This window comes from Culex pipiens, chromosome 3 (genome assembly GCF_016801865.2).
Source record: "Culex pipiens pallens isolate TS chromosome 3, TS_CPP_V2, whole genome shotgun sequence".
NCBI classification, from domain to species: domain Eukaryota; kingdom Metazoa; phylum Arthropoda; class Insecta; order Diptera; family Culicidae; genus Culex; species Culex pipiens.
The window spans coordinates 29,605,641-29,630,184 of NC_068939.1; the positions used below are offsets into that span (position 1 = coordinate 29,605,641).

Here is a 24,544-nt window from a genome sequence, read left to right on the forward strand (position 1 = left end):
TTTACGTTTTTAATCTATTTAATTTAAACTATACACGCTTGTATAACATCTTTAATCTTTTTCCCCAAAAAACCTTGAACACGCACACCGTCAAACGCGCTCATACCGAACTGACAAAAGTAATAAATAAAAGTGAGCAAGCAACTCTCCATTGTTGATACATCATAAAATGTTAATTTAGGGGAAATATGCCCATTTTAATCACTCTAAGCCGTGCGACCAATTCTCATCACTTTTCCGTTTTTCGCTATTAAATCAACATTTTCAGATGTATCAACAATGGAGAGTTGCTTGCTCACTTTTGTTTGAGCTATTTATAACTTTGGAACAGTCAAAAACACTTTATGAAAGCTGTAATTCATGATCAAAGTGCTGATACGCCGATAATAGAAATAGGCTGAGAAAGGGTATAGTTCCCCTAATAGCGGAAAATGGCAAATGTGATGAAAATTGGTCGAACGGCTTAGAGTGATTAAAATGGGATTCAAAAATTCAAAAATTCAAAAATTCGAAAATTCAAAAATTCAAGAATTCAAGAATTCAAGAATTCCAAAATTCCAAAATTCAAAAATTCAAAAAATTCAGAAATTTAAAAATTTAAAAGTTTAAAAATTCAAAATTTAAAATTTAAAAGTTTAAAAATTCAAAATTTAAAAGTTTAAAAATTCAAAATTCAAAAATTTAAAAAATTAAAAAATTAAAAAATTAAAAATTCAAAACTTCAAAAATTCAAAAATTTAAAAATTCGAAAATTCGAAAATTTAAAAATTCAAATATTCAAAAATTAAAAAAATATAGAATTAATTTATTAATTTGGAATTTTAGAATTCTGCAATATTTGAATTTTGAATTTTTAAATTATTGAATTTTTGAATTTTTGAATTTTTAATTTTTTGAATTTTTGAACTTTTGAATTTTTTGAATTTTTGAGTATTTGAATCATACACAAGAGCAGACATACAAAAATCTCCGAAACACGAATTCAAAACTTTGCCACCGGCAAGCCGAATGAGTACCCGACAGGTACCGACACATATTTTTCTTCTACAGATGAACTTGAGATCAAATTTGATACCTGCTTTGCTACGCGCGGTGGGAGACTCGGGGGCAAACTCGAAAGCTAATTTGCTGGGAATCAAATCGGGTAGCAAATCGTTTACCTTTCGACATTTTCAAAAAATGAAATTCTTTGAAATTTTCAATAGGATTAAAAAGTTTAATAAACTTTTAGCATTTCTAGGCATGAATCAACACATAATTATTGATTTTGAAGGTAAACGAAAGCAAAAAATGATGAAAACCCATATTTGCCCCCGCGGTGGGCTTGTTTCGGTGGCAAATTTGCTACCCTAGCGGTGGGGATGACGGAGTTTTTTCAAGGTGGCAAATTTGATCTCGGTATTCATGAGCCGGGTGCAAATTTGATTTGCACCCCAGCGCTGGAGATGCCCTAAGCGCATATTTCATTCATTTTCCATGTTGATGAAAGACATATTTTTAAATATTTAACTTTCAGTGGTTGTGTTTTTTTAGCGCCACATATATTTAGCTACAGACTTTTTATGAATTTGATTTGATAACGTAAATGACTAATATGGCAACACTGTCTCGTCTATTTGAAAATCGATAAACATTCGCAGATATTTGAAAACAAATGTTGAAATTTTGTGCAAATTTGCGTGATTTGTAGATTGAAAGCCGTTAAAGCTAATTCATACATTTTCGTCAGTATTTAAAATGTAAGTAACGTAATATCTTACAAATATGGGTCACATATTAACCTCCAAATCATCCTTCGCAGATGCACATCCACAGTGCCATGACCCAACCAAACCAGGACCAGGAAAACGGCCTTGGCCAGCACTCGAATTTGTACCTGCGCCTGCAGCAGTCCGCCACCATCCGGGCCAACATCCAGAACATATCGCAGCTCCTGAACACGGGCCTCACCCCGGAGGCGCTCGACATCTGCGTCAAACTGCTCGAGGCCGGTGTCCACCCGCAGGCGCTAGCCGAGGTCGTAACGCAGATCCGGCGCGAAATGGCCGTCATCGAGGCGGACGGTTAATGAGATGAGATTAAGTTGCTTTGGGTTGAATAAAGAATCGTTTAATTTACTAATCGAATCGCGACAGTTCATCGTCCGAAGTGGCTTTAGGGGCTTCCTTCGCGGGAGTCGCTTCCGCCGGTGGTCCAACCGTCGGTTTCTTCCGCTTTTCGTTGAAGGCGTACTGCTGAATGCCGGTGTCCTGACTTTGGGGAATGGCCTCGAAGCTGGTGAAGTCGCGGGGTTGATTTTCCGGGGCGAGTTTTTCTCCGAGGGCGGCCAGCGATATCAGAATGGCTTCCTCAGTGCGAACGGTTCGCGAACCCTGGCGGGGGACCGTGTTGAGGTATTCGTCGAAGAGCATGTCCACTTTGTCTACCGTCAGCTTTGCGTCGTTGTCTAGCGCAGGTTCCAAGCCAAGGACTCCTCCGAAAACGACCAGAGCATGTTTGTATTTGAGGCTCTTCGGTTCCAGCTCCTGTACGTTGGTTCCGGTGTCCGATGTTCCGATAGTCAAGTCGTACCCACCCTTGTAGGGACTCTTGGTAAACACCTGCGACAACGAGTTGGCGATCCGGACCGTGTAACCCCAGTAGATTCCGGTATCCTGTCTCGGTTGCGACGGCGGAACAACTATAGCTCGAATCTTCTTCGACTTTAGATCAACCCCGGCTGGCATTTTAACCGTGACCCGCACCCCAACATCTAACTTTGTGTCCACAAGGACATCGTTCAGCAGACCAACGTTCACGAACGAAGACTTGTCGTTCTTGGTCGGCTTGTTGGTAACGATTCCTTCGCGGAACTCAAACTCACTGGCCTGCCGCAGGTGGTGCTGAGAATCGAGCGGTGCCAACAGACCACAAAACTTAAGGTCATTGTGGATCGGGAAGAAAAACTTGCGCAGATACTGGGGACATTCCAGATATTGCAGGATTCGCGCCAACTGGACGCAACAACGACGCGCAGAGGTCGTTCCTTCGGCGGTGTCTGCAAAAAAAATCACATTAATCCTCCACTGGATCCAACCCCACAAACCAACCAACTCACCAATCGTCCCCACTTTCTCCGTGACCTGATTCCCGGACCCACAATCGTCAAACACGACGACCTCGTCCACCTGGAAGATGCAAGCCGCCCGCGCAATCTGCCCCGCCAGGCACGCCCGCAGCTCGGGCGACTGGGCGTTGTCCAGAATCGACCCCGGTACGGCAATGCTCAGCGTCGAAATCAGACCCACTTCCGAAACCTGCCGCACCTGCAACTCCGCCTGAGCCGTTGCCGCCGCTTTCTCCCGGTCCAACTCCGCAAACTCCTTCTGGACGCGCTTGACGTGGCGGGCGTGTTTCTGCTGGCGTTTGCGCTCCTTTCGGTCCTGGCGCTGTTTGGCCGTTAGCTTCAGCATGGGTTTGTCCGATTTGGGAGTCTTCATGGTTTCGTCGTGTTCCGCGGCGTTTTTGGGACTTGCGCTCAATCAAAACAACAACACGTGCAACGCGCGAGCTGATGACCAATCCCTCGGTATGATGTTCGAGCGTGCTGCTGCAAATAAAATGTTTTGAAATTTTGGTAAGGCAGGGTTGCCAAAATCAACAAATTCGATTTGCAGTATCTTGCAAGATTACACCGACCAACAAAATTACTGCGCATCAGGTCAACCCGAGAGGAAGCATGAACTCTTAAACTAAAGAGCCAACAAAACAATAAACAGTCAACAGCGCTTTTGTGCCTTAATATTTAACAGACCTAAACAGTTGACCACTTTGTGACCACTTTTCGACAACGATTTTCTCGAAGTGCGGTTTTTGCTTTGGTGCGCTAATAAAATATTTGGCTTGAAATCTCGAACTACCATCGACAATCCGTCGCTTTTGTACAATCTTTGACAAAGCTACTGTAAAAGATAGCACACAAGCGACGAAATAATGAGTTGCTATCGAGAATTTATGATCGAAATTTTTAAAGCCAGGTTCAAAAATTTCAAAAATATCGAAATATTAAATACATAATTTAAGAGTTTCATGTAAATCAAAATATTGTTTAAGTTAAAACTAGAAAATTTAAATATTACAAAAAATTCAATCATTTTAAAAATTAAAAAAATTTAAGCTTTTGAAATTTTCAAAGTTTCAAAAATGTCAAATTCATAAAAAATTTAAAAAAAATCAAAATTCATAAAAAAATTAAAAATTCAAAGGTTTTAAAAAATTTAGAAATGTTTAGATCTTTAACAATTTTAAAAATTTAAAAATGTATGAAAATTACAAAAAATTACATATGTCAGAAGAAATTACAGATAAATTCAAATTCGAAACTATATGTAAAACTTAAAAAATATCAAATATTTTAGAAATAAAACCAAAAATGTTTTATTTCAGAAAGAAAACCAAAAATGTTTTATTTCAGAAAGAAAAACAAAAATGTTTTTATCAATAAAAAAAAAAAATAAGCAATTGAAAAAATACAAAAACTTCAACAATTTTCAAAGTTTTAGAAAATTGTAATACATCTAATTTCAAAATTGTAAAAACTATAAAAATTGCTAATTTAAAAAATATAAAAAAATTGATACAGTCCAGACTCGATTATCCCAAGCCACGATTATCCGAAGTTTCGACTATCCGAAGGTTTGTATGGGACTTCGGAAAGTAGAATCATGAACAAAACAAAACGTATTTTTATTTTCTTACTTTTAACATCAAATTCGAGTCCTGCGACCCCATTTAACACAAATTCAAATTGTTGGTTGACTAGAATTAAAGTAGATCAATTTTACAATATTTTATCGTTGCCATTAAATTAAAAAAAAGTCTGAATGACCTTAGAGTAGTAGCTCAACGATCAAAAATAAGACATCGAAAATAAATCATGATTCGATTATCCGAAGTAATATTCTGCCAAGGCCTTCGAATAATCGAGTCTGGATTGTAATTTCAAAAATTTCAACAATTTTAAAAAATATTTAAAAAATCAAAAGTTTTAAAAAAATCAAATATGTTTTTGAAACACTTAAAATATTTCACGAGTTTCATGTTTGGTTTGTTTTTGTTTGTATACAAACCAAGCGTGAAACTCTAGAAATAAGTTTTTTCAAAAACATTTTTTTTAAACTTTTGGTTTTGTTAATATTTTTTGAAATTGTTGAAATTTTTTAAATTACAATCCAGACTCGAGTTATCCTAAGGCCTTGGCAGAATTTCACTTTGGGTAATCGGATCACGAAAAAAATATTTTCGTTGTCTTATTTTTGATTGTTGAGCTTTAAGGCTAGTATGGAGATCGGAAGGAAAGGGGTCAAGAAACAGCATTACGAACAGCAGAACAAAGGAGAGGGAGCGTTTTCTTGGGGCTTATCTTCACCCTCTCTGGCTTACTTTCGCTGCCGCTGCTGTCCATTTGAAATTTTTCTTGACCGGTTCCTTCCGATGTGCATACACCGCTTTAGTCCGAAAAATTATATGAGTATGGCTATAGTTTATATAATCTAATCTAATCTAATTATATTAGACGAGTAAAGCTATACTTTATGCGAGAAAAAGCAAAATTTGATTCCAGATTAGTTTTTCAAAACAAACAATGCGCGCCGTGGGTACACACCAATTTCTCATTACTGAATTCAGTTAAATTTACTGAAATCAGTAAATGAAAACTTGCTGATATTTCAGCAAACTTTGACAGCTCCATACAAATGTTAACTGAAGTTCAGCGAAAAACTAACTGAAAATTTCAGTAGTGCAGTTTTCAGTAAATAATAACTGAAATCGAACATCAGAATTTGCTGTGCAGGACCTTTTGAAAAAATAAGCGAGTGTTCTTCGTTTTCAGCCGTCTTTGCAGATTTCCCATCACTTTGCTACAGATTTCTTCTCAGAACCAAAATTTCTGCCACCCCTGTCCGCTCGTACCGCTGCACCGAAACCAACTGACAGTTGGACAAAATTCAAAAAAGAGACGACAACACAAACCAAAGCGGCGCAAATTGCTCAACAGAATCAAATTGGAAGCATCATCGAGTTGCGCGTCGGTTATCAATCTGCAATTTTTTTCCTTCGATTTGTGAACCCGTGAAAGAAGATGCCGCCGCGGAAGCGTAAAATCAAGGTGGTGGCCACGTCCCCGGAGAAGCCGCGGTTTAATTTTGAACTGATCGAAACGGTTCTGAATGGGCAGAAGGATGAGAAGAACCATCCAAATTTGATCAAGAAGCTGAAGGAGTTGTATCAGAAGGTTTGTTTAATGATTTTTTTTTGTTTTGTTTGAAAGTTATGTAAATGAATGTTCTTGGTTTCAGATGCCTCACGATACGTTTATGCGGTCGTTTATCCAATCGCTGAAAGCGCCGATGTGTTTGGAAGAGGGCAACCCCTTTGCCAACAATCGACTGAAGCTGTGCGCAACCTTTATCGCCGATCCGATCTACTGCGAGCAGGAGGAAACCCACCCGCTGATCATGGCCATCTTCGATTTTCTGCTGTCCACAATCAGCCAAAACGCGATCGTTCGGTTCCGGATCTGTCAGTTTGTGAACATGGTTCTGAACGCCATGGGACCGGAGGCATCGCTGGACGATGACATCTGTGATCGGATCCTGAAGTATCATCTGGAACGAATGCGGGACGTGACGCCGTCGGTTCGCGTCCAAGCCGTGTTGGCGCTGCAACGGCTGCAAAACCCGGAAGATCCGGAAGACGACGTGTTCCGCATCTACATATTCCACATGGAGTCGGACGTGTCGCCGATTGTCCGGCAAGCGGTCATCACGTCGCTCGGTCGCAACTACCGGACCATTCCGTACATCCTGGAGCGGCTCTGGGACGTCGACGAGCGCGTCCGGCGCCACACGTACATCCAGATGAGCAGCTACCCGGTCAAGCAGTACAAGGTGGCCCAGCGGTTGACCTTTTTGGAGCAGGGCCTGAACGACCACTCGGATAAGGTGCAGCGGGTCGTCAAGAACGTGCTCATTCCGCAGTGGTTCGAGTCGTACCAGAAGAACTATGTGGCGTTCGTGAAGGCGCTCAAGATCGACGCGGACGAGAAGGAGATGGAACGGTTCGCGAAGACGGCCAAGCTGGCGCTGGGGGAGATCTTTGCGTGAGTTTGACTTAAACTTCGTGAAGATATGTTGTTTTTAAGTAAGAAATTTCTTTCAGAAAATACGGCATCAACGACGCCACCACGATGCTCGGGCTGCGCGAGGAGGACAAAACGATCCCGCTGGAGAACCTCACCATCGAGACGGCCATCTGCTGGCAGGCGCTGCTCGAGTTCCTCCAGCACACCGAGTCGGACGAGCTGGACGCGTACATGGTGGACCTGACGGCGTTCTGCAACTACATCAAGACGTGAGTTTATTAAATCATTCAGGGTGGCCACTCAAGTCGGGAAATCGGGAAAATCGGGAAAAAGTCGGGAATTCGCCAAAATCCTCCAAAATCGGGAAAAAGCCGGGAATCTCAATCATACTTGTTTGAAAATTATTTTCTAACTCTTGAATAATTTTGTCATATTTTTTTTACAATTTTCAAATAAAATTTACTACATTTTTCTCAAGTAACTTATTTTAACCCTCCACTGCCCAAATTTTTTTTTCGAAAATTTGTATTTTTCCCGTGTTTAGGAGGTCATTTTGAGCAACTTTTGTTCTACGAAAAACTTCACTTCTCTTGTTTTATTTTTTTCTTGTTTTATTTTTAGTATTTTAATTTTCATTTATCTTGTTTAGTTTATGTTTGTTTTTGGTAGTGTTTGGCCTATTCTAAAACCTCCTATCATTACATTTTGCCTATCTAATTTTTTCATGTTTTTACAGTCACTTTTTCAATTTTTTACTTGTTTTTCATTTTTTTCTGCTATAGAATGGCACCATTATCATTTATATTGTAAACAAATGCGTAGAGGCATAGTCTGGGACACTACAAAAATTACTGCATACTTATTTTTACTTAAAATATAGGAAATGTTAATAAAAAACACAGCCAAAGTTGACCCCTAAAAAAATGACATTTTTAAAAACATTGGCAAAGTCACATAAAACAAGTAAAACTTCCAACCCTAAAATTTTCTAAAATTTCAAGAGTTCTTCTTACCAATTCATTTTAAAGATTAAAAATTGGTTGAAAAATTGATTTTTGGCGATTTTTCAGATCGAAGCCCGTCTAAAGGCGGGGTTAGGTTGTAGAGGGTTAAATTTAAGGTTCCTTTCACTATTTCAATCTATTTCAAAATGAAAAGGCCATTTAAGACATTAGAAATTCTTTTAAATATTAAATGAATTTAACACAGATTTTCATAATATTTTTAATGAATCAACAGATTTTTACTTTTTTTTTTTGTTTATTAAACAAGATCTATTTATCAAACAAACTTAACTAAAAACAAAAAAAAAAATAGTTAAAAACTAATAGAAAAATGGAACGTAATTTTAACGTCATTTCAAATATTTTTTCTAAAAGTTTATCTTGAACTTTTTTTGTGAGTATGGGTAAATTACTATATATTAAGCTAAGTTTTAAGTTTTTCGAAAACTTAAATATCGAATAAAATTCAATCGTTGTTTATTCTAAACGACAAAAATTGAAAAGCTTTATTACGTTTTGTAACATGAAAAAAAATTGAAAAAACAAAAAAAAGAAATTTTGATTTAAATTATTGCGATAATTATGTTCAAAGAATTTTTCTCTTCGAACATTTCACATAAAGTAAGTTGTAAAACATGTAATCTTATCAAACTGAATTTTTCATTGAAAAAATTAAAATAGTTAAATGCTAACAACTGGATAAACCAAATCAAAATTTACAAAATTTAGCAGGGAACTTAAAAAAAATCAAACGGATTCCTTGATATTTTTCTTAATTTTTTGAAATCATGTAATCATGTTTAAGCGTTCTATGATTTTAAATAAACTAAAATTAAGAATAAAATTGAATTATCTTTAACTTTTTGCCATTTCGAGTTGAAATGAAGTATCAAAAAACTATACGTTTTCCAGTTTTATAAATTATAAGTATTTTATCCTTAGAAAAATAGCTTTCAGTTATTTTTCAAAGCCTATTATTTGTTTATGTTTCTACTCTGAATCAAAATAATGAGTGCTTCCATTTTTAAAGTTTGTTGTTGAGTTTCTTTTTTTACGAAAATTGTAAATACAGAGTGGATTCGTTAATTCGAAATTCGCTACTTCGAATGTCCGCTAATTCGTCGTATTTGAATTAAATAGCACTCAACCGTCAACCAGTTGTCAAACTGATGTTGACGTTTCAACACCATTGTTCGGCAATTTCCGATCACGTGGTTTCAAACTTTTGACAGCTGTCATTCGTGCCAATTCTATTCGAATTAGCGAATCCACTCTGTAGTTTGAATTTAGTTAATTTGTTTAGATTTTTTTCGATGGTTGATATTAACTTTTTTTATAAAGAGTTTTTTGTTTAAATCATTATTTAGATAAGTAATGCCTATTTTTTGAGTTTATGAAAAATCAGGAAAAAGACGGGAATTTGAAAATGGGATTTGAGTGGTCACCCTGTAAATCTGAACTTGTTAAGAATTTGAAATGATTTTTATTCTGTTGCAGCTTCGCGGACACGCCGACACTGTGCAACTACATCCGGCAGCTGGCGGACGATCCGTCGATGACGACGGACAAGCTGCAGAAGATGTACTTCCAGTCGATGATGCAGGTGCTGCTGGAGATTGTGGCGTCGTACGACCTGGGTGACGAGGTCGGGCGGGAGAATTTGAAGAAGGTGCTGGCGGAGATGCTCGCTTGTGGCGATCTTGGCGAGGGCAATGTGAAGACTATTATGACCATCTTTGAGCGGTTGGTGGGTGATGTGGAGGAGCGGTTCCGGTTTTGTGTGGATTTGATTAATGGGATTTTGGAACCCTCGCGGGCGGACGTTTCCAACTCGTCGCGATCGCTGGTGGATGAGTACTTGGAGAAGAACCCGGACAAGAGTCTGCAGATGAAGATTTCATCGCTGCGGTTGAACATAATGGACTTGAAGGAGCAGGAGATGGACAAGGTCAACAAGAAGGATTATGGTGGGGCGCAGCGAGTGTCGGACGAGTTGACCGCGGCCAACGATGAGTACGCTGCACTGTTGAAGCCGATCTTGATGAAGGTTTCGTCGGCTGGCGACGGTTCGATCTTCGGAGAGTCGATGCTTAAGCCCAAGAAGATTACCAATTCAACGATCAACAAGTGTCTGCAGATTTTGTACTATTTGGTGAACAGCAGCTCGGTCAAGTCGTTGACGCCGATCGTGTGCGAGCTGAACAAGACGTTCATCAGTCGGTACGTTGAATCATCGGTTATCGATACGCGGGACTGGGCACTCAAGTGCTCGATCACGTTCAGCATGCTGTACGATGGTCTGTCCAAGGATACGTTCCAGCTGTTGTACCAGCAGTTCTTCCGTAATCACTGCACAAGAATTTGGGAGACGTCGATTTCGGGTATTTTCGAGCTGCTCGATCGTTACGGATTCGAGCACTTTGACGTGGAATCTAAGAAGGACGAATCGCGCAAGAACTCCCGACAGTTGTTCAACACGCGTGACTATCTGGACCAGGACGACGAGGCGAATAGCTCAAACACCGGCTCTGGAGTTGATCTGATGAAGATGATGACTCACTTCTTCGAGACGTGCGAAGACAGCGTCATTTGCATGGCGATCGTGGACGGCTTCTGCCGAATGATCGTTCGAGGTCACTACACTTCGCCGGACATCATGGCCAAGCTACTGCTGAAGTACTTCAATCCGACGACGGAACCGAAAATGCAGCAAATTTTGAGTATCTTCCACGAGTCGTTGATCAAGAAGAAGCGCCAGGAAATCCTACAAAAGGCACTGTTGACGACCCTGTTCACCATCCTGGAAGCGCCCAACGAGAATCCTCTGCACGAGGTCAAACCGGATCACGTGCTGCGATTCGTGATCAACTCCACCAAACCGGTGTTTTGCAGTCCAGGATTGAACCCGCACAACACGATCGCCATGTCTTTCCTCGAAGTCATGAAGGACAACCTTACGTACAAAGACCTACTCAAACTGCTCAGCAAAGAACTGCTAACGCTGGAGATCTCCGACGATCAGATGCTCAAAAACGATCTCATCACTTGCACCACCCAGATCTGCGAAGAACCAACGCTTGACCCGAAGATCCTCAAAAACCTCAACGACTTCAAGCAGATCCTGCAGGGAACCTACCGCGAACCTCTAACCTTCTCCTCAACCCGAGCTCCTCCGCTCGCTGCCGAGGACCAGGAAGCTGAACAGCAAAACTCCGACGCCGAAGAGGCCCCGGAAGTTGCCGAAGAAGAACCCAGCACTCCCCGCGAATCCATCGTCCCACTGATCAACAAATCATCCCTGGACAAAGACAACGAACCCCCACCAAAATCTCCAGCAAAGGCACCAAACACCGCCGCTGCCACGCCAGTTTCCCCGGTGACCCCAACCACCTTCGGCTCGGGCAACACTTCCGGCATGAGGTCCCTTCGCAAATCGATGAACTTCGCACCGCCTACCGAAAAGTCCACCCCAAAAGATATCTTCAAAGTGCCGGACGCCAACGCCACCAAAAAATTGCGCGCGCAGCAGCAAAAGAAAGCAGCCGCTGACAAAGCGCCAGAACCTACGCCAACCCCCGAACCGGATTCACCACCACCAGCGGAAGAATCCGCCCCCGGCGAATCCCCGCTGGAAGCATCGTCCTTTGCCATTCCGTCCACGCAGGACACCAGCGTGGCCGACTCCTCGCTCGACGGCGACCGCTCGATACTGCACCTGGAAATTCCGGAAACGCAGCAGGCTCCCGAAGATCGCGAGCCCGAGCAGGAACCGGAAGTGGTGTCGTCACCGGAGGTGGTGGTCAAGCGCACTCCCACCAAGCGGAAACCGGCGGCCAAGAGCAGCAGCGAAGAAGCCGTGTCGGCTTCGTCGGACGAATCATCGCCGGCGAGCAGTCGGAAACGGCTAGATGGCAGTTTGGAGGAGGTCGGACCATCGCCGAATGCAACGGTAAGCTGTTTTCATCCAGGGATGACTTTGAATCGTTTTCAACATTTGCCTTCAACCTTACAGATTTCCCGCTTTGACCGGTCCGTGGTGCGCCCGCTGGTGAAAGCTTCCGCCAAAGCCCTGGTGGAGGCCTCCAAGGGAACTACGCCGGTGGCACTGCCGCGAACCCGCGGCGTAGCCCGTAACGAGACAATCAACTCGAAGGTTCAAACGCGCAAATCACTCACGGAAATTACCAGCAAAAAGGGATCCACCAGCCTGACCGGAATTGAACCGTTGACACGAAGTCCTACGCGGAAGGAACCGAGCCCCACCCGGAAGAAGGAGGTCGCCAGCAAATCGGCACCGAAAAAGGCGCCTGAAGTGGCCAAACCGGCGCAGAAAAAGACTCCTGAAGCGTCCAAGGAAAAGAAAAGCCCAGAACCCAGCAAAAAGAAAGAAGTGGAAAAACCGGCCACCGTTTCAACTCGAACTACGCGAACTTCCGTAGAACCGCCAAAAAGCGCCAAAACGGCCATGGAACGTCGCAAGATTTACGCCGCCAACCTAAAGTCCAAAACGGATTCAAAAAGCAAAAAATCCACAGAAGAACCAACAACAACAAAGAAGGACTCAACTCCGCCCGTCCAGAAGCGGACCGCCACTCGGCGAACCCTGGAAAAGTCCCCCGCCGTGTCGTCCCCGAGCACGCGATCGTCGCGAGCTACGACCACGACGGAAAAGCTCTCCCCACCGGCCAAGAAACCGTCGCCCTCGGGGGATGCTGCCACATCAGGTGGAGTCACGATGCGCAAGGGCGTTCGGGGTCGAGGCAAAACGTCGAGCAGCACCACAACAGATTCACCGGCGGCCAAATCCAGTACCTCGGGGACGAGTTTGTCGAGCAGTTCAAGTGGATCGCTGTCCCGCGGCAACCGGACGCCGAGCTCGCGGCGGTCGTTGCGGTCCTCCAAGGGGTCGACGTCGTGAGGGAAACGATGATGGGGAGAGGGTACCTGAGTTGATGGATGAACTATTTCGTACCTCTTAAGATTCGTAATATAACACAATGTAGGTTACTTCTTCTTTTAATATAACATGTTTGTCATTTTGAAAAATATGTCTTTTTTTGTTCACTTTAAAATATCTTCGTCTCGGCAAAAATTCAACGAAACACAAATTCTTAAATTATAGGATTTATAAATATTAGAGCTAAAAAAAAAATTAAAATAAAAAAACGTTACTTAATCCACCTTTAGGTTGGTGCCTTCCTCACATTCATAAAGTAAATACATTCAGTAAAAATAGCAACATTCCCCCTTAACATGTTTAACAAATCAACTTTATTACTAATGGCTTTTGATAGGGCTCGCAGACATTCAATATTTCTGGCTCATCGGCAAGGTCTGATAAAAAAACCTATCCAACGATAGTTCGCATGGAAGATTCAGACAATATTTCTATCACGATATCTGAAATCCGGCCTTCAAAAAGTGTATAAATAACACTTAAATGCTAATAACTTTTGATAGGGTTGTCAGATCTTCGAAATGAAAGGTCTTTAAATTATCTAACTAACGACGGGTTGAATAAGGGACCCGGACATCATTTTCATTGAAATATCTGAGATCCGGCCTCCAAAAAGTGTATAAATACTTATAACTTTTCATAGGGTTGTCAGATCTTCAATGTTTTGGGCTCATTGGAAAGGTCTTTCTGAAAATGTAAAACATGATAGGTTTTCTTGTAAAAACCACCCTTTTTACAATCTTCCGGACATACGCCAAAATCGTTTTTTTAGCATAACTTTTGAAGTACTTAACTAAACTTGCTGATTTTAAATAGAGACCTATGGGACCCCAAGACAGATCGAATGAGACTAATACGGCCGAAATCCGTTCATCCAGTCCGGAGATAATCGAGTGACAATTTTTTGTCCACCCACCTACACACATCCACACAGACATTTGCTCAGAACATGATTCTGATTCGATATGTATACGTGAAGGTGGGTCTACGAGGTCAAATTAATAAGTTCATTTTTCGAGTGATTTTATAGCCTTTCCTCAGTAAGGTGAGGAAGGCAAAAATCCGAAAACCAAACATTCTAAAATTTAAATATTCTTGTAACGATTCTGCGTTGCACACGAAACGTTCAACAGCTTAAGCGCCACTTCCAAACGGAAGGCTGTTGTCGCAGTTGGAGGTCCGGCTAGAAACTCTCTCTTCGGGCAGGCTAAAACGGAGTGGCACCAACCAAAATGTTCATCAAACTAACCCAAAACTAAAGACCGAAAACTAAGATTTTGTACTATTGAAAATTGTGAAAGAAAACCAAGATTTGAGCCAATATTTGTGTGTATTTATTGATTTAGCTGAAACTATTGCGATATGTGACTTCGTTTACCAACTGACTTCGACCCAAGTTCACTAAGGACCGACTTAATTTGTATTATTTGTATTAAAAGAAAAGAATAAAGATTATATTTTATCTCTCAGATTAAAAGAAAATAACTGAGGCCAGAAACTTTTGTAGTTTTGATTATACTTTTTTATTGGGAGGAAAAGCCAAGCTAAAAAACCTCCATCTTTTGCGTGGACAATTCAACTCAGTCCAGGTGTGATCCTAATCCTTTTTCCCTACTCCTTCTGACCGCTAAACGTCCCTATTTCCCTATCCGGTTCCTAAACGTCCCTACGGAGTTCGTTACTTGCGATTTGTGCGGTGCTCCCACGATGTGTCGACAATTCCGGTCCGATGTCGGCTGGACCGATCGGCGAAGGCGGGCCGATTCTTGAAGCGTGTGAGGCGAGGCGAGGCGTTACCGGCTCAGGCGTACGGTTGAGCGCCGGCGCGTGTTGTTGTTGCGGCTTTGGCGTCCTGCCGATAGATGGTGCTAGTTGTCGGGGCTTAAATCGGTCAAATGCACATGTGTTGGTGGGTCAGTGTATGCTGAGGGGCGTCATTGATCCAACAAGGACCTGCTACCAACTCAGGCGTGCGTTTCCGGAAGTCGTGGGAGTATTGAGCCGAAGCTAACCCACCCCGAAAGCAAACACGTGGCAGAGGGGTTACGGACGTGTAGCGTTATCCGATCCCACACTGACCTCTAGCGTTCGATCCCAACGTGCTCTCGCTAAAGTGCTACGAGATGGCGTCCTAGACCGACTAAGGCGTTACCGGTGTGACGTTTTTCCGGTTGCCGCTGGGGGTGGCAATAGAGCTGTGCCAACAGCGAAAAGCGACGGGCTGTCCCCAAATTCCGACACACCAAAAGATTCTCAAAGTTCAAGATTAACAAACACTTCACTTCCGGTTCCAAAAAACTGCTTCCGATCCAGGATTGCGCTCCCAGACGACCACGTTTGAGCTTTCCAGCTCCAGATAAGCCACCCACGTTGATGGGTTCCTAAATCAACGTGCACAAACCAATGAGCGAACTCCAAATTTAAATCGTCAAAACTAAATCTTACCTTTCTCACTCGTTCTGATTGCGGCGGCCTCACATCTGCAAATTTCTCCTGCCAACTAGGTTCGATCACAGATCTGCCTCGAAAATTCTTCACACCTCGACTGCAAATTTAATTACACAAGATCAAGTACCAATTACAAAAAAAAATATCGCCAAAACTACCTCTTCAAGACGCACTCAATGCTGTTAACTTTTTACAAAATCACTGCCACGATTTCACCTGATCGCAATTGACGACGATCAGAGGACGCGAAATATCACGGTCGTAATTAAACTTTTTTCAACGATCCGGACTGTGTCACGAGTTCTGCCAAAGTGAACGAGAGTCAGTCTTCATCGCTTGTACGAACCGGCAATCTTAGTTTTCTCCCAAATTTTGATACAAAAGACTTTTCATTTTGCTCTCTTTCTTGTTAATTTTCAAGGACAAATTGAGCTTAAAAAAATTTACACAGGAGATGCTTCCCAATTGGCTTTAATTTCAAACCGAACACAATTTGTTTAAAAATCATTTATTTCGAGCAAAACGGTGCAAAATAGGGTTTCTGCTATCCTCCCATAGGTGGCGACGATCAAAAGCAAAGTTTCCCTAATTTGGTGCGTGTCTTGGCTAACCCAACATACCATAGCAATCATACATACAGGGACTCACAATGATGTGGTTACATTCTAAAACTCTTAAATTTATAAATTGTGGAATTCAAAATTTAAAATATATATATTTTTTTAATTTAAAAATTTATCATTCTTAAATTCCTGAATTATTTGATTTAAAATTCTAAAAAAATTGAATTCATGGATTCTTAGATGATTAAATTTTGAAATTATAAAATTTTGAATTATTCTATTGTTAGATTCTTGAAAGCCGCCACAAAATTAGACATTGGGAGTCATATTTTAGGTAAAAATGAATTTTAAAATAAAATTAAATTTTAAAATTCTAAAATTTGGAATTTCCGAATTTCATATATTTTGAGTTTCTTAATTTAATTTTTAGTTTTCAATTCCTATTTTTGAATATTTTCAAAATTCTTAAAAATCTTGATGTTTTAATTTTTTATTTAACATTTTTCGTAGTATCTGTAGTTGTGAATTTCTTTGTTTACAAAATTATTGAATTTTCAAATTCTTAAAAACTTGGATTTTGAAATTTATTCAGATTTTTTTTACTTATTGAAACTTTTATAATGATTAATTTTAAAGACCTTTCTAAGTTTTCAATTCCTATTTTAGAATATTTTCAACATTCTTGAAAATTTTGATTTTATGTTTCTAAAATTTTACCTTTTCTGTAATATTTGTAGTTGTGAATTTTTTAATTTACAAAATTATTGAATTTTAATTTTTAAATTTACGAATTTTTTTTAAAGCTTAAAAATTTTAATATGTAAAAAACCTTTCAAATTCTTTATTCAATTTTTTTGCCTGAATTTAAGAGTATTGTTAGCAAATTTAGAAATTCCAAAAAACATATATTTTTTCATTTCTGCGCAAAAAAAAATCTTTTTATTTTAAGCTCAACATTCTGCGTTTTTAGATTGGTGGCCTTATGAGGCAATTCCGATTATTTAATTATTTATATCGAATACAAAATTGTTTTAACGTTTGTTATTTTCAGTCGCATGAGATTATTTAGCCGGAACCGGTGGTGTTGTGGTAAGCGTGATTACCTCTCACCCAGTCGGCCTGGGTACGATCCCAGAAAGTCCCGGTGGCATTTTTCGATACGCGATTTGTCTGATCACGCCTTCCGTCGGACGGGGAAGTAAATGTTGGCCCCGGTCTAACCTAGAGGTCAGGTCGTTAGCCCAGTCCAGGTGTAGGAGTTGTCTCCCTGGATCCTGTCTCGGTGGAGTCGCTGGTAGGCAGTTGGACTCACAATTGGGTCCTAAAATGAAGCTTAGATTGCTGATGTTATTGTTTACAACAATAAAGCTTATTTTTCTGAGTACAATGACCCTTTGTACGACCACAAAGAGTTTAAAATGGATTTTTAAATCAATTTTGAAAAATTAACCTCGCGGTCCTTCTTGACAGAAAAGCTCCTACCTGACAGCTCGTTCCAAGGGGACCATAGTTGATCCATCGAAAAAATGTTGTCTTGTCAAAAAAAAAATTGCATTAAAATGAAAAATGTGATCAGAAATGGTTTTTAATCGTGTTTTTTACCGTTGTACATAAAAATTGACTTAGGGCTTTAGTACCCAATTCGAAGGTCGTCAGTTCGAATCCCGAGGTGGATGGAAGTTAAGGTGTAAAAAGAGGTTTGCAATAGGGTCCTAAAGCTTTATGTAAATTTTTGTGTACAGCGTTAAAAAACACAATTAAAACCCATTTCTGATCCATTTTTTTTTTCATTTTAATGCAAAAAAATAAATTGACAAGACAACATTTTTTCTATGGATTAACTATGGTCCCTTTGGAACGAGCTGTCAAGTAGGACCTTCAGTCGTACAAAGGGTCATTGTACTCAGAAAAATAAGCTTCTTTGTTGTGAACAACAACATCATAAATTTAAGCTTCATTTTAGGACCCAATTGTATCAACAATCAAGCCTCAGCATTCTACACCCATTTTTTATCACCCGGAACCCGAAAAGAACAGTCCACCCGCATAATCCAGTTGAGGGTTCAAGGCTAGTATGCAGATCGGAAGGAAAGGGGTCAAGAAACAGCTTTACGAACAGACCATTCCTGTTCCTGCACTTCTTTCAAACTCCACCATAAAGAAAAAAACACACATCCATCTCGTTACGCACACATCATTTCGCTGGTCACGATTTTGTTTTATTAGTTTTTTTTCTTTAGTTTCCACTTTTTCCTTTCTAACAATAGTTTGTGTGTTGTTTACTTGCTGTCTCTCTCTTAACTCCTATGCTTGCGCTCTCTAAACCCTGGCCACGAGGACCCCCCTTCTGGGGGGCAGTTTACTGACAATCTTCGCACCACTTTCACTTCACATGCAGTTGCCTTTACTGGGCCTTTTTTAAATCCTTTTTGTGTAAGTTTCTGGTTGTGTGTGCTTCTTAGTTACTTTTTGCTTTGTAGTAATTTTTACTTTTAATTGTAATGCTTGGAAATATCTAGTTTCTTTTTGTTTTTATCATTATCATTATAATCTTAGTTGTTAGTTTTTTTCTTTCTTTTCTGCAAATATGTATATTGTGCTTGCGCCCTTTTTTGTTTCTAGTTGTGTGCGCGCACGTTACTAGCTGCAGTGTGTTCAAATTGTTTTTTTTTTCTTTCAATATTTTGTTTGTTCTGTAATAAAAAGGAAGAGAGGAAAAATTTCCTCTGATCGCACAAAAAATCGGGCGCGGCTCTGGGAGCCGCCAGCCGCTCAAAGTTTCTTCAGCGCCGTCCGGGTGGAAGAATATTATTTGGCATGGCCATTGCTGAGAACGGCAGGTAGTACGTTGACCTGCGTCGACAACGCGTTCAGGGCGTCGATCTCCTTCTTAAGGAACCCGTCGACGGCCCCCGGAAGATGGCGGGAGGGAAGGTGGTTGTTGTGGTGGTCCGACGAACCGTTGTGGTGGGCCTCGGCCGCTTTCGTCGCCGCCGTTTGCCGTTTGCGCAGCGACTCGGCCGAGATGAATATCTCGTTGTTTTCGTTCATCCGCATGAGGTCATCCTTGAGCTCGACGAAGCCGGTGACGGTTTTGTCGATCTGTTCCTTGATGTTGCGCGTTTCTTGTTCGATCTTTTCCTTGATTAGATTGGATAGATTATCACTTTCCCTGTCAGTCTTACTGGTTACGGTTGTGGTAGCTGCTGCGGCGATGGGTTCGCGTTTCGGGTGGTCCTTTCCGTTGACGAGCGGGGCGGAGGTGGCGGTGGTGGTGAGGGCGTTACCGTTGGTGGTCATTCCGTTCTTGTCCGCAGTCGAGCAGCCTTCCGGCGGTGACCCGGCGGCGACGTCGGCGGTGGCCTCGTTGGACGAACGCACCCCCTTGCGTGCCCGTTCGCCGTCACGTGGTACAAATTTCGTTAAAATAAATACAGTGATCGCAGCGACTAGATGAAGGCACATAAAAACATTCAGGTACATACGAAGACTAGCCTTAAACTCGAGTAAAACGAATGGAAATGTGGTGTAACCCATAAAAACACGCGTCACGAGACAGGTCAGAACGTCGTACGAGGCCCGGCTGAAGGGCGTGCGCTGGAAGCGGTCGCGGAACAACCTCCGGGCGACCCGTCCCGCCATCACGATGAATGCCCCGGTCGCGAACGTGATGTAGTATCCCGGGTAAAATCCGTGCCACAGGGCGCTCAAGCTGAACGTCAGCACCGTGCCGAACCGCTTCGGAACGCGCTCAAACACCACCATCCGGAGCCACCGGTTCGTGCCCGTGTTCCACGCGTTGATGCAGTTCCGGAAGTTGGTGCCAAACTCGAACGCCCACACGTCAATGTTCGAGACCATGTCCCAACGGGGCGTGACGCCGTCCCGCTCGTACCCGTTGAACCCAAAGCCCGAACAGTTGCAGATGGCGTCGGCCATCAGCCACGCAAAATAGTACTTGAAGCGGACGGCCGTCGTGGCCATCATCATGTACCAGAACGAGTACATGAAGCCGGACTCGCCGATAAAGCCATCGTCTGGAAAAAAAATGTCTTCAAAATAAACCAGCGAGCTTCAACCAAAAACACAAAACTCACCTTTCATCGCCTTTATGGGATAGATGGTGGCAAACTTGATAAAGATCAACGCGCAAACCAAGCTGGCAATCACCTTCCTGACGACCGCCTTCACCGGCGACGGTTCGTGCACAATCTTCTTCTCGATTTCGTACTTTGCCTGGTTGGTCGCGGCCGTCTGCTTCAGGATGTGATAGCCCTCGATAAAGTCGATGTAGTCCTTGTAGAAGATGAGCGGCCCGGCCATCAGGCCCTGGAAGTGCAGCGTGTACGAGAAGAACTCCAGTGCCGATGGCAGCTTCTGGATGGCGTGCTGCTGCTGGCTCGCCGTCAGGTCCTTGATGTCGCGCGTGAAGCCGTCGTGGATGCTGAACGCCAGGCTGGTCACCTTCTGCGTGATGATCATCAGCGGGCCGGTGATGTCCAGCGAGTACGAGCCGTAGTCGTAGTACTGGCGGTGCAGGTGGATGCACGACAGGTAGGCCAGCGCGACCACCATGACCAGCCTGAAAAAAAAAAATGGAAGAAAATAGTCAGATTCCATGTGATACTTCAATTACCGTCATCTGGGGCGAATCGGGACTACAGTCTGAATAGGGACAGTAGTTGTAAGAGCACTTAAAGGTTTTAAATTTGGAAATGGATGTACACATTTTGTTGGTCTGAGTCTGTTCTATCCGAAACCAACCAGAAAAATCAAAATATTGTGCTCTAACGTGGTTAAAACTGCTGTCCCAATTCGCCCCATGTGTCCCAATTCGCCCCAGTTGACGGTACTTCAAATAATTGCATTTTTTTAAATGTCGTAAAATGCGTTTACCAAACTCTATTGGACAGAATATTGGCTGAAAAAGCCTACAAGCTATTAAAGGATCATGCATAAACCCCGAACCGTGGATTTTTACCATACCACCCCCTCCCCTCCACAAAATGCCAGGTACAGTCATCCCACTTATTCGAAACACCCACATCCTCGCAATTTTTTTTCGATTGGATGCTATTTTTTTTAGAACCTGCTATTTTTTGGACCTTGTTGTGGCCATTCTCTTGCTACCTATTGTACTTGTAAAAGTTGATCTTTTTAACAAAAGACTATTTTATCAAGAGCAGCACAACACTGCCTCCAAATGGCCTGTTCCATAATTGTGGGATGTGATTGTACCCAGACCGTGTGGATCAATCCCCACTGAGAATTTTGGCTCGAGCCTCGAGTCGATCGAGAGTCGGACTGCGCACTGGACTCACAATCCAGAGATCGACGTTTCGAATCCCGCGGCGGGAGCTCTAAAATTCTTTGTGTAAATATGGGTATTCGGCGCCGTCGCTCCGTGCCATACTTTCATACCCTAAGGAGCCCAGGGCGGCGAAGTCCTTGTAGATAAAAAGGAAGACACTAGTGGTTGGTACTAGCAATGGTGGCCGACAGCTATAAAGTCAACTTCGTTTCGATTGTACCTACCACAATTACGAAACACCTAATTTTAACTGAAAATTCCACTATTTACACAATTAATCCTCTACAACCCAACCCCACCTTTAGACGGGCTTCGATTCAAAAAATCGCCAAAAATCCATTTTTCAACAAAAAAAAAGTCAACTAACATTTCGTATAATTTAAGTAAAAAGAAGTATGCAGTATTTTTTCTAGTGTCCCAGACTATGCCTCTATGCATTTTTTTTTACAATTTAAATGATGATGGTGCCATTTTATAGCAGAAAATGTGAAAAACAAGCAAAAAATTGAAAAAGTGACTGTAAAAACGTGGAAAAATTAGATAGTCAAAATGTAATTATATTAGGTGGTAGAATAGGCCAAATATGATGATCAGGCGTCTTTTGAAAAATAATATTTTTCCCAAAGAAAAAGAACTGTCATTAAATCGGGCGATTTATTTCTTTTTTGGATTTTTTTAATTTGACCAAAACTTTCCAGGGGGGCTTCCCTGTAACCAAAGGAGCCATTGTGCATCATTTTTTGCCCATACAAGTTTCCATACAATTTTGGCAGCTTTCCATAAAAAATTGTATGTGAATAGTAAAAAATCTGTGTCTCAGAAGATAAGAAGAATTTTTTTTTGGGAAATTCGGTAATTTCGGAATACATCGAGCCGACTTCAGCTGAAAATTAAATTTCCTTTAAATATTTTTTTTGTAAAATCAAATTTGCAATAAAAATTACCTTCAACTTTTATGAAAAAATCGATTTTGAAAAAAATATATACACAGCAATTCCTTACGAAAAAAACATGGAAAAAAGCATGGAAAAAACAAAAGTGTTAGGATCCGGCTCAAAAATTTTCTGGAAATAATAACACCCGTATTTTTTTGTAACGGTGACCTACACCGTGTTAGGGTGGTCCAAAAAATTGCAATTTTCGTCGATTTTCGCAAAAAAAAGCACTTTTTTTTTGTCATAACTCTCCGCCATTTTAACCGATTCTATTTGTCTTATACGCAAATGAAAGGTGATAAGTTGGCCTTTCAAAGAAAAATAGTAATATGTTTCAAAAATCTAGCCTAACATATGAAAAGGTCGTGTGATACATTAAAATGCCGTTCTGATCAAAGGATCAAAGAGCCTATATCTGGAAATATTTTTATCAGATTCCTCGGACAATTTTACGTAACATACAAAAAAATGGGAGGAGTTCATTAACAGGATTCCGAGATATGATTTTTTAAAAATAAAATCCGGGTTTTTCGACTTTTTTCACTAAAACTGCAATAACTTCAAAATTTCTGCGACGACCTATACTGCCCATGATCGCATAAATGTCCCATATGCATTTTCATCACTTTTGAGTTATTGATGCAGTTTTGTTCAAAATCGTGTGCTCTTTCAAAAGAGCCTATAACATCCAGTACTTTGTTCTAGAAATCAAGAGGAAATCCTGCTTTTTCGTGAAAACTTAACACGTAGCCTTATGTGTGGGACAAACTTCCCTTGCGTTTTTCTCAGCATGCTGTTTTTGCATATGGGACATTTATGTGAACATGGGCAGTATACATGTTTGGGTACCAAAAGTTGCGTCTTTCAATTTCGAATAAATTTTGTTCTGAAAATTGGGAATTGAAACATAAATAAAATAACATTATACAAAGGCGTTATATGGCTTGAACTGCTTAAAATTGTATGTCGAAAAATGACGCAAAATGTCTTGTAACGTAGCAATTAATAAATTGATAAATTGCGAAAATCTTCAAAACTGCTAAAAAACTCTCTTGCGATCCTTGAATGCTGTTGAAACTAAGATATTTTTTTGCAACGGCCTTAGTGCTTTGAGAGTGGAAAAACATGTAGTTAGACAGTTTTCGAATTTCGTTATAGTGGTCCCTTACATTTTTCCCTTGCAAATTAGACATTTTTTATTTTTCAAATGAAGTTATCTCAAGTTTAAAGCAAAATACTGTATATGTTTCTTCAACATGTGCAAAAAGAAGCAGTTGAAAATATTGTCACATCTCCGAGAAATTCGATCTCAAAGTTTTGGTGCACTGGTGCTACCATTGGTGTTAGAGGGTTAAAGGTTCACTCAGATGCTTCGTCTAAATTTGGTTGTAGAAGGCATAGATTGCGAGATAAAATTTCAATGTCTTCTCCAAGTTGCTTGGTTTGGTAATTGGTATGCCCAAAACATTATACGAAAAGAAAAAAAAAACCAAAAATATTCCTGAAAAGTTAGTTTCACAAAAACATTTTGACCGTGAACCACCCTAATTTTCGTACCAAACATAAAGATATCTCTTCCCTTTTTCAATAGCTCTTTCGATTTCGATTAATGTCTTCGAGCACAGGAACTGCATTTTTTTTTCGGAATATCTAATTTTCCAATTATTTTAGCGATCTAGATCACTGTGCATTGGGCAATTATGGTGGTGATGGAAACGCATGGTCTTTATAACTTCGTTTGATGGAGGTGCCTGATACGGTACAAAAAGAAGAAAAAATGTCTCAGTAAGTAAACCTACCGTTGCACGATCTGCGGGTTCTGCGTGCGTATGACGACATAGCAGACGGCGGGCAGCCCTGCGATGTGGATGGCCTGCTGGCCGAAGCAAAAGTACCCGAAGAACAGCCCGATGACGAGCCCGATGGCGTGCCGCGTGCTGGCCGTCACCTTCGACGGGTGCAGATAGGAACGGAACACGGACGCGAGGATCAGCGCCAGAAACTGCGTGATGAGAAAGTTGACCTGTTGGGTGGGCAGAGAAAGAAGTGAAAGAAGTGGCGTTAGTTTTATGGTAATCAATCGACGCTGCAGGCTTTTTTTTGGCAATTAGGTTGGCAACAATCTGGTCGGGTCGATTGGTTGGTCGGAGGTTGAAGATTATCAATTGAAGATTATTTAAATGTATAAATTTAATGATAAATT

General features: G+C 41.2%; 4 protein-coding genes across 6 annotated transcripts in view; 2 read left to right on the forward strand and 2 right to left on the reverse strand.

Annotated features, from left to right (window-relative positions):
* Positions 1-1,580: 1,580 nt before the first annotated feature.
* LOC120426368 (mitotic-spindle organizing protein 1-like) lies at positions 1,581-2,121 on the forward strand. The gene is made up of 2 exons (XM_039591129.2): positions 1,581-1,739; positions 1,802-2,121. The coding sequence occupies exon 2, from the start codon at positions 1,802-1,804 to the stop codon at positions 2,066-2,068; it is 267 nt and encodes an 88-aa protein (XP_039447063.1). The 5' UTR covers positions 1,581-1,739; the 3' UTR covers positions 2,069-2,121.
* LOC120426360 (putative methyltransferase C9orf114) lies at positions 2,109-3,528 on the reverse strand. Its single transcript, XM_039591123.2, has 2 exons — positions 3,098-3,528; positions 2,109-3,037 (listed from the first exon to the last, which is right to left on the reverse strand). Exons 1-2 carry the CDS (start codon positions 3,477-3,479, stop codon positions 2,118-2,120), a joined length of 1,302 nt encoding a protein of 433 aa, XP_039447057.1. The 5' UTR covers positions 3,480-3,528; the 3' UTR covers positions 2,109-2,117.
* Positions 3,529-6,022: 2,494 nt separating this feature from the next.
* LOC120426222 (condensin complex subunit 3) lies at positions 6,023-13,172 on the forward strand. Its single transcript, XM_039590957.2, has 5 exons — positions 6,023-6,274; positions 6,339-7,141; positions 7,201-7,392; positions 9,625-12,076; positions 12,140-13,172. The coding sequence occupies exons 1-5, from the start codon at positions 6,122-6,124 to the stop codon at positions 13,043-13,045; spliced, it is 4,506 nt and encodes a 1,501-aa protein (XP_039446891.1). The 5' UTR covers positions 6,023-6,121; the 3' UTR covers positions 13,046-13,172.
* A 5,101-nt stretch (positions 13,173-18,273) lies between these two features.
* The window catches only part of LOC120425879 (lysophospholipid acyltransferase 6), a 67,373-nt gene continuing 61,102 nt past the window's right edge, over positions 18,274-24,544 (reverse strand). For all 3 annotated transcript variants that reach the window (XM_039590508.2, XM_052710510.1, XM_039590503.2), the window contains exons 3-5: positions 24,141-24,364; positions 20,193-20,677; positions 18,274-20,132 (exon numbers count right to left, since the gene is read on the reverse strand). In XM_039590508.2, the coding sequence (XP_039446442.1) occupies positions 18,904-20,132; positions 20,193-20,677; positions 24,141-24,364 (1,938 nt within the window). In that variant the 3' untranslated portion in view covers positions 18,274-18,903. The remainder of the gene's footprint in view (positions 20,133-20,192; positions 20,678-24,140; positions 24,365-24,544) is intronic.

Coding starts and splice junctions, on each gene's coding strand:
- LOC120426368 (XM_039591129.2), top strand. CDS start 1,802: ATGCACATCCACAGTGCCATGACCCAACCAAACCAGGACCAGGAAAAC.
- LOC120426360 (XM_039591123.2), bottom strand. CDS start 3,479: ATGAAGACTCCCAAATCGGACAAACCCATGCTGAAGCTAACGGCCAAA. Junction 3,038..3,097: donor GGAGAAAGTGGGGACGATTG/GTGAGTTGGTTG, acceptor TTTTTTTTGCAG/ACACCGCCGAAGGAACGACC.
- LOC120426222 (XM_039590957.2), top strand. CDS start 6,122: ATGCCGCCGCGGAAGCGTAAAATCAAGGTGGTGGCCACGTCCCCGGAG. Junction 7,393..9,624: donor TTCTGCAACTACATCAAGAC/GTGAGTTTATTA, acceptor ATTCTGTTGCAG/CTTCGCGGACACGCCGACAC. Junction 12,077..12,139: donor GACCATCGCCGAATGCAACG/GTAAGCTGTTTT, acceptor TCAACCTTACAG/ATTTCCCGCTTTGACCGGTC.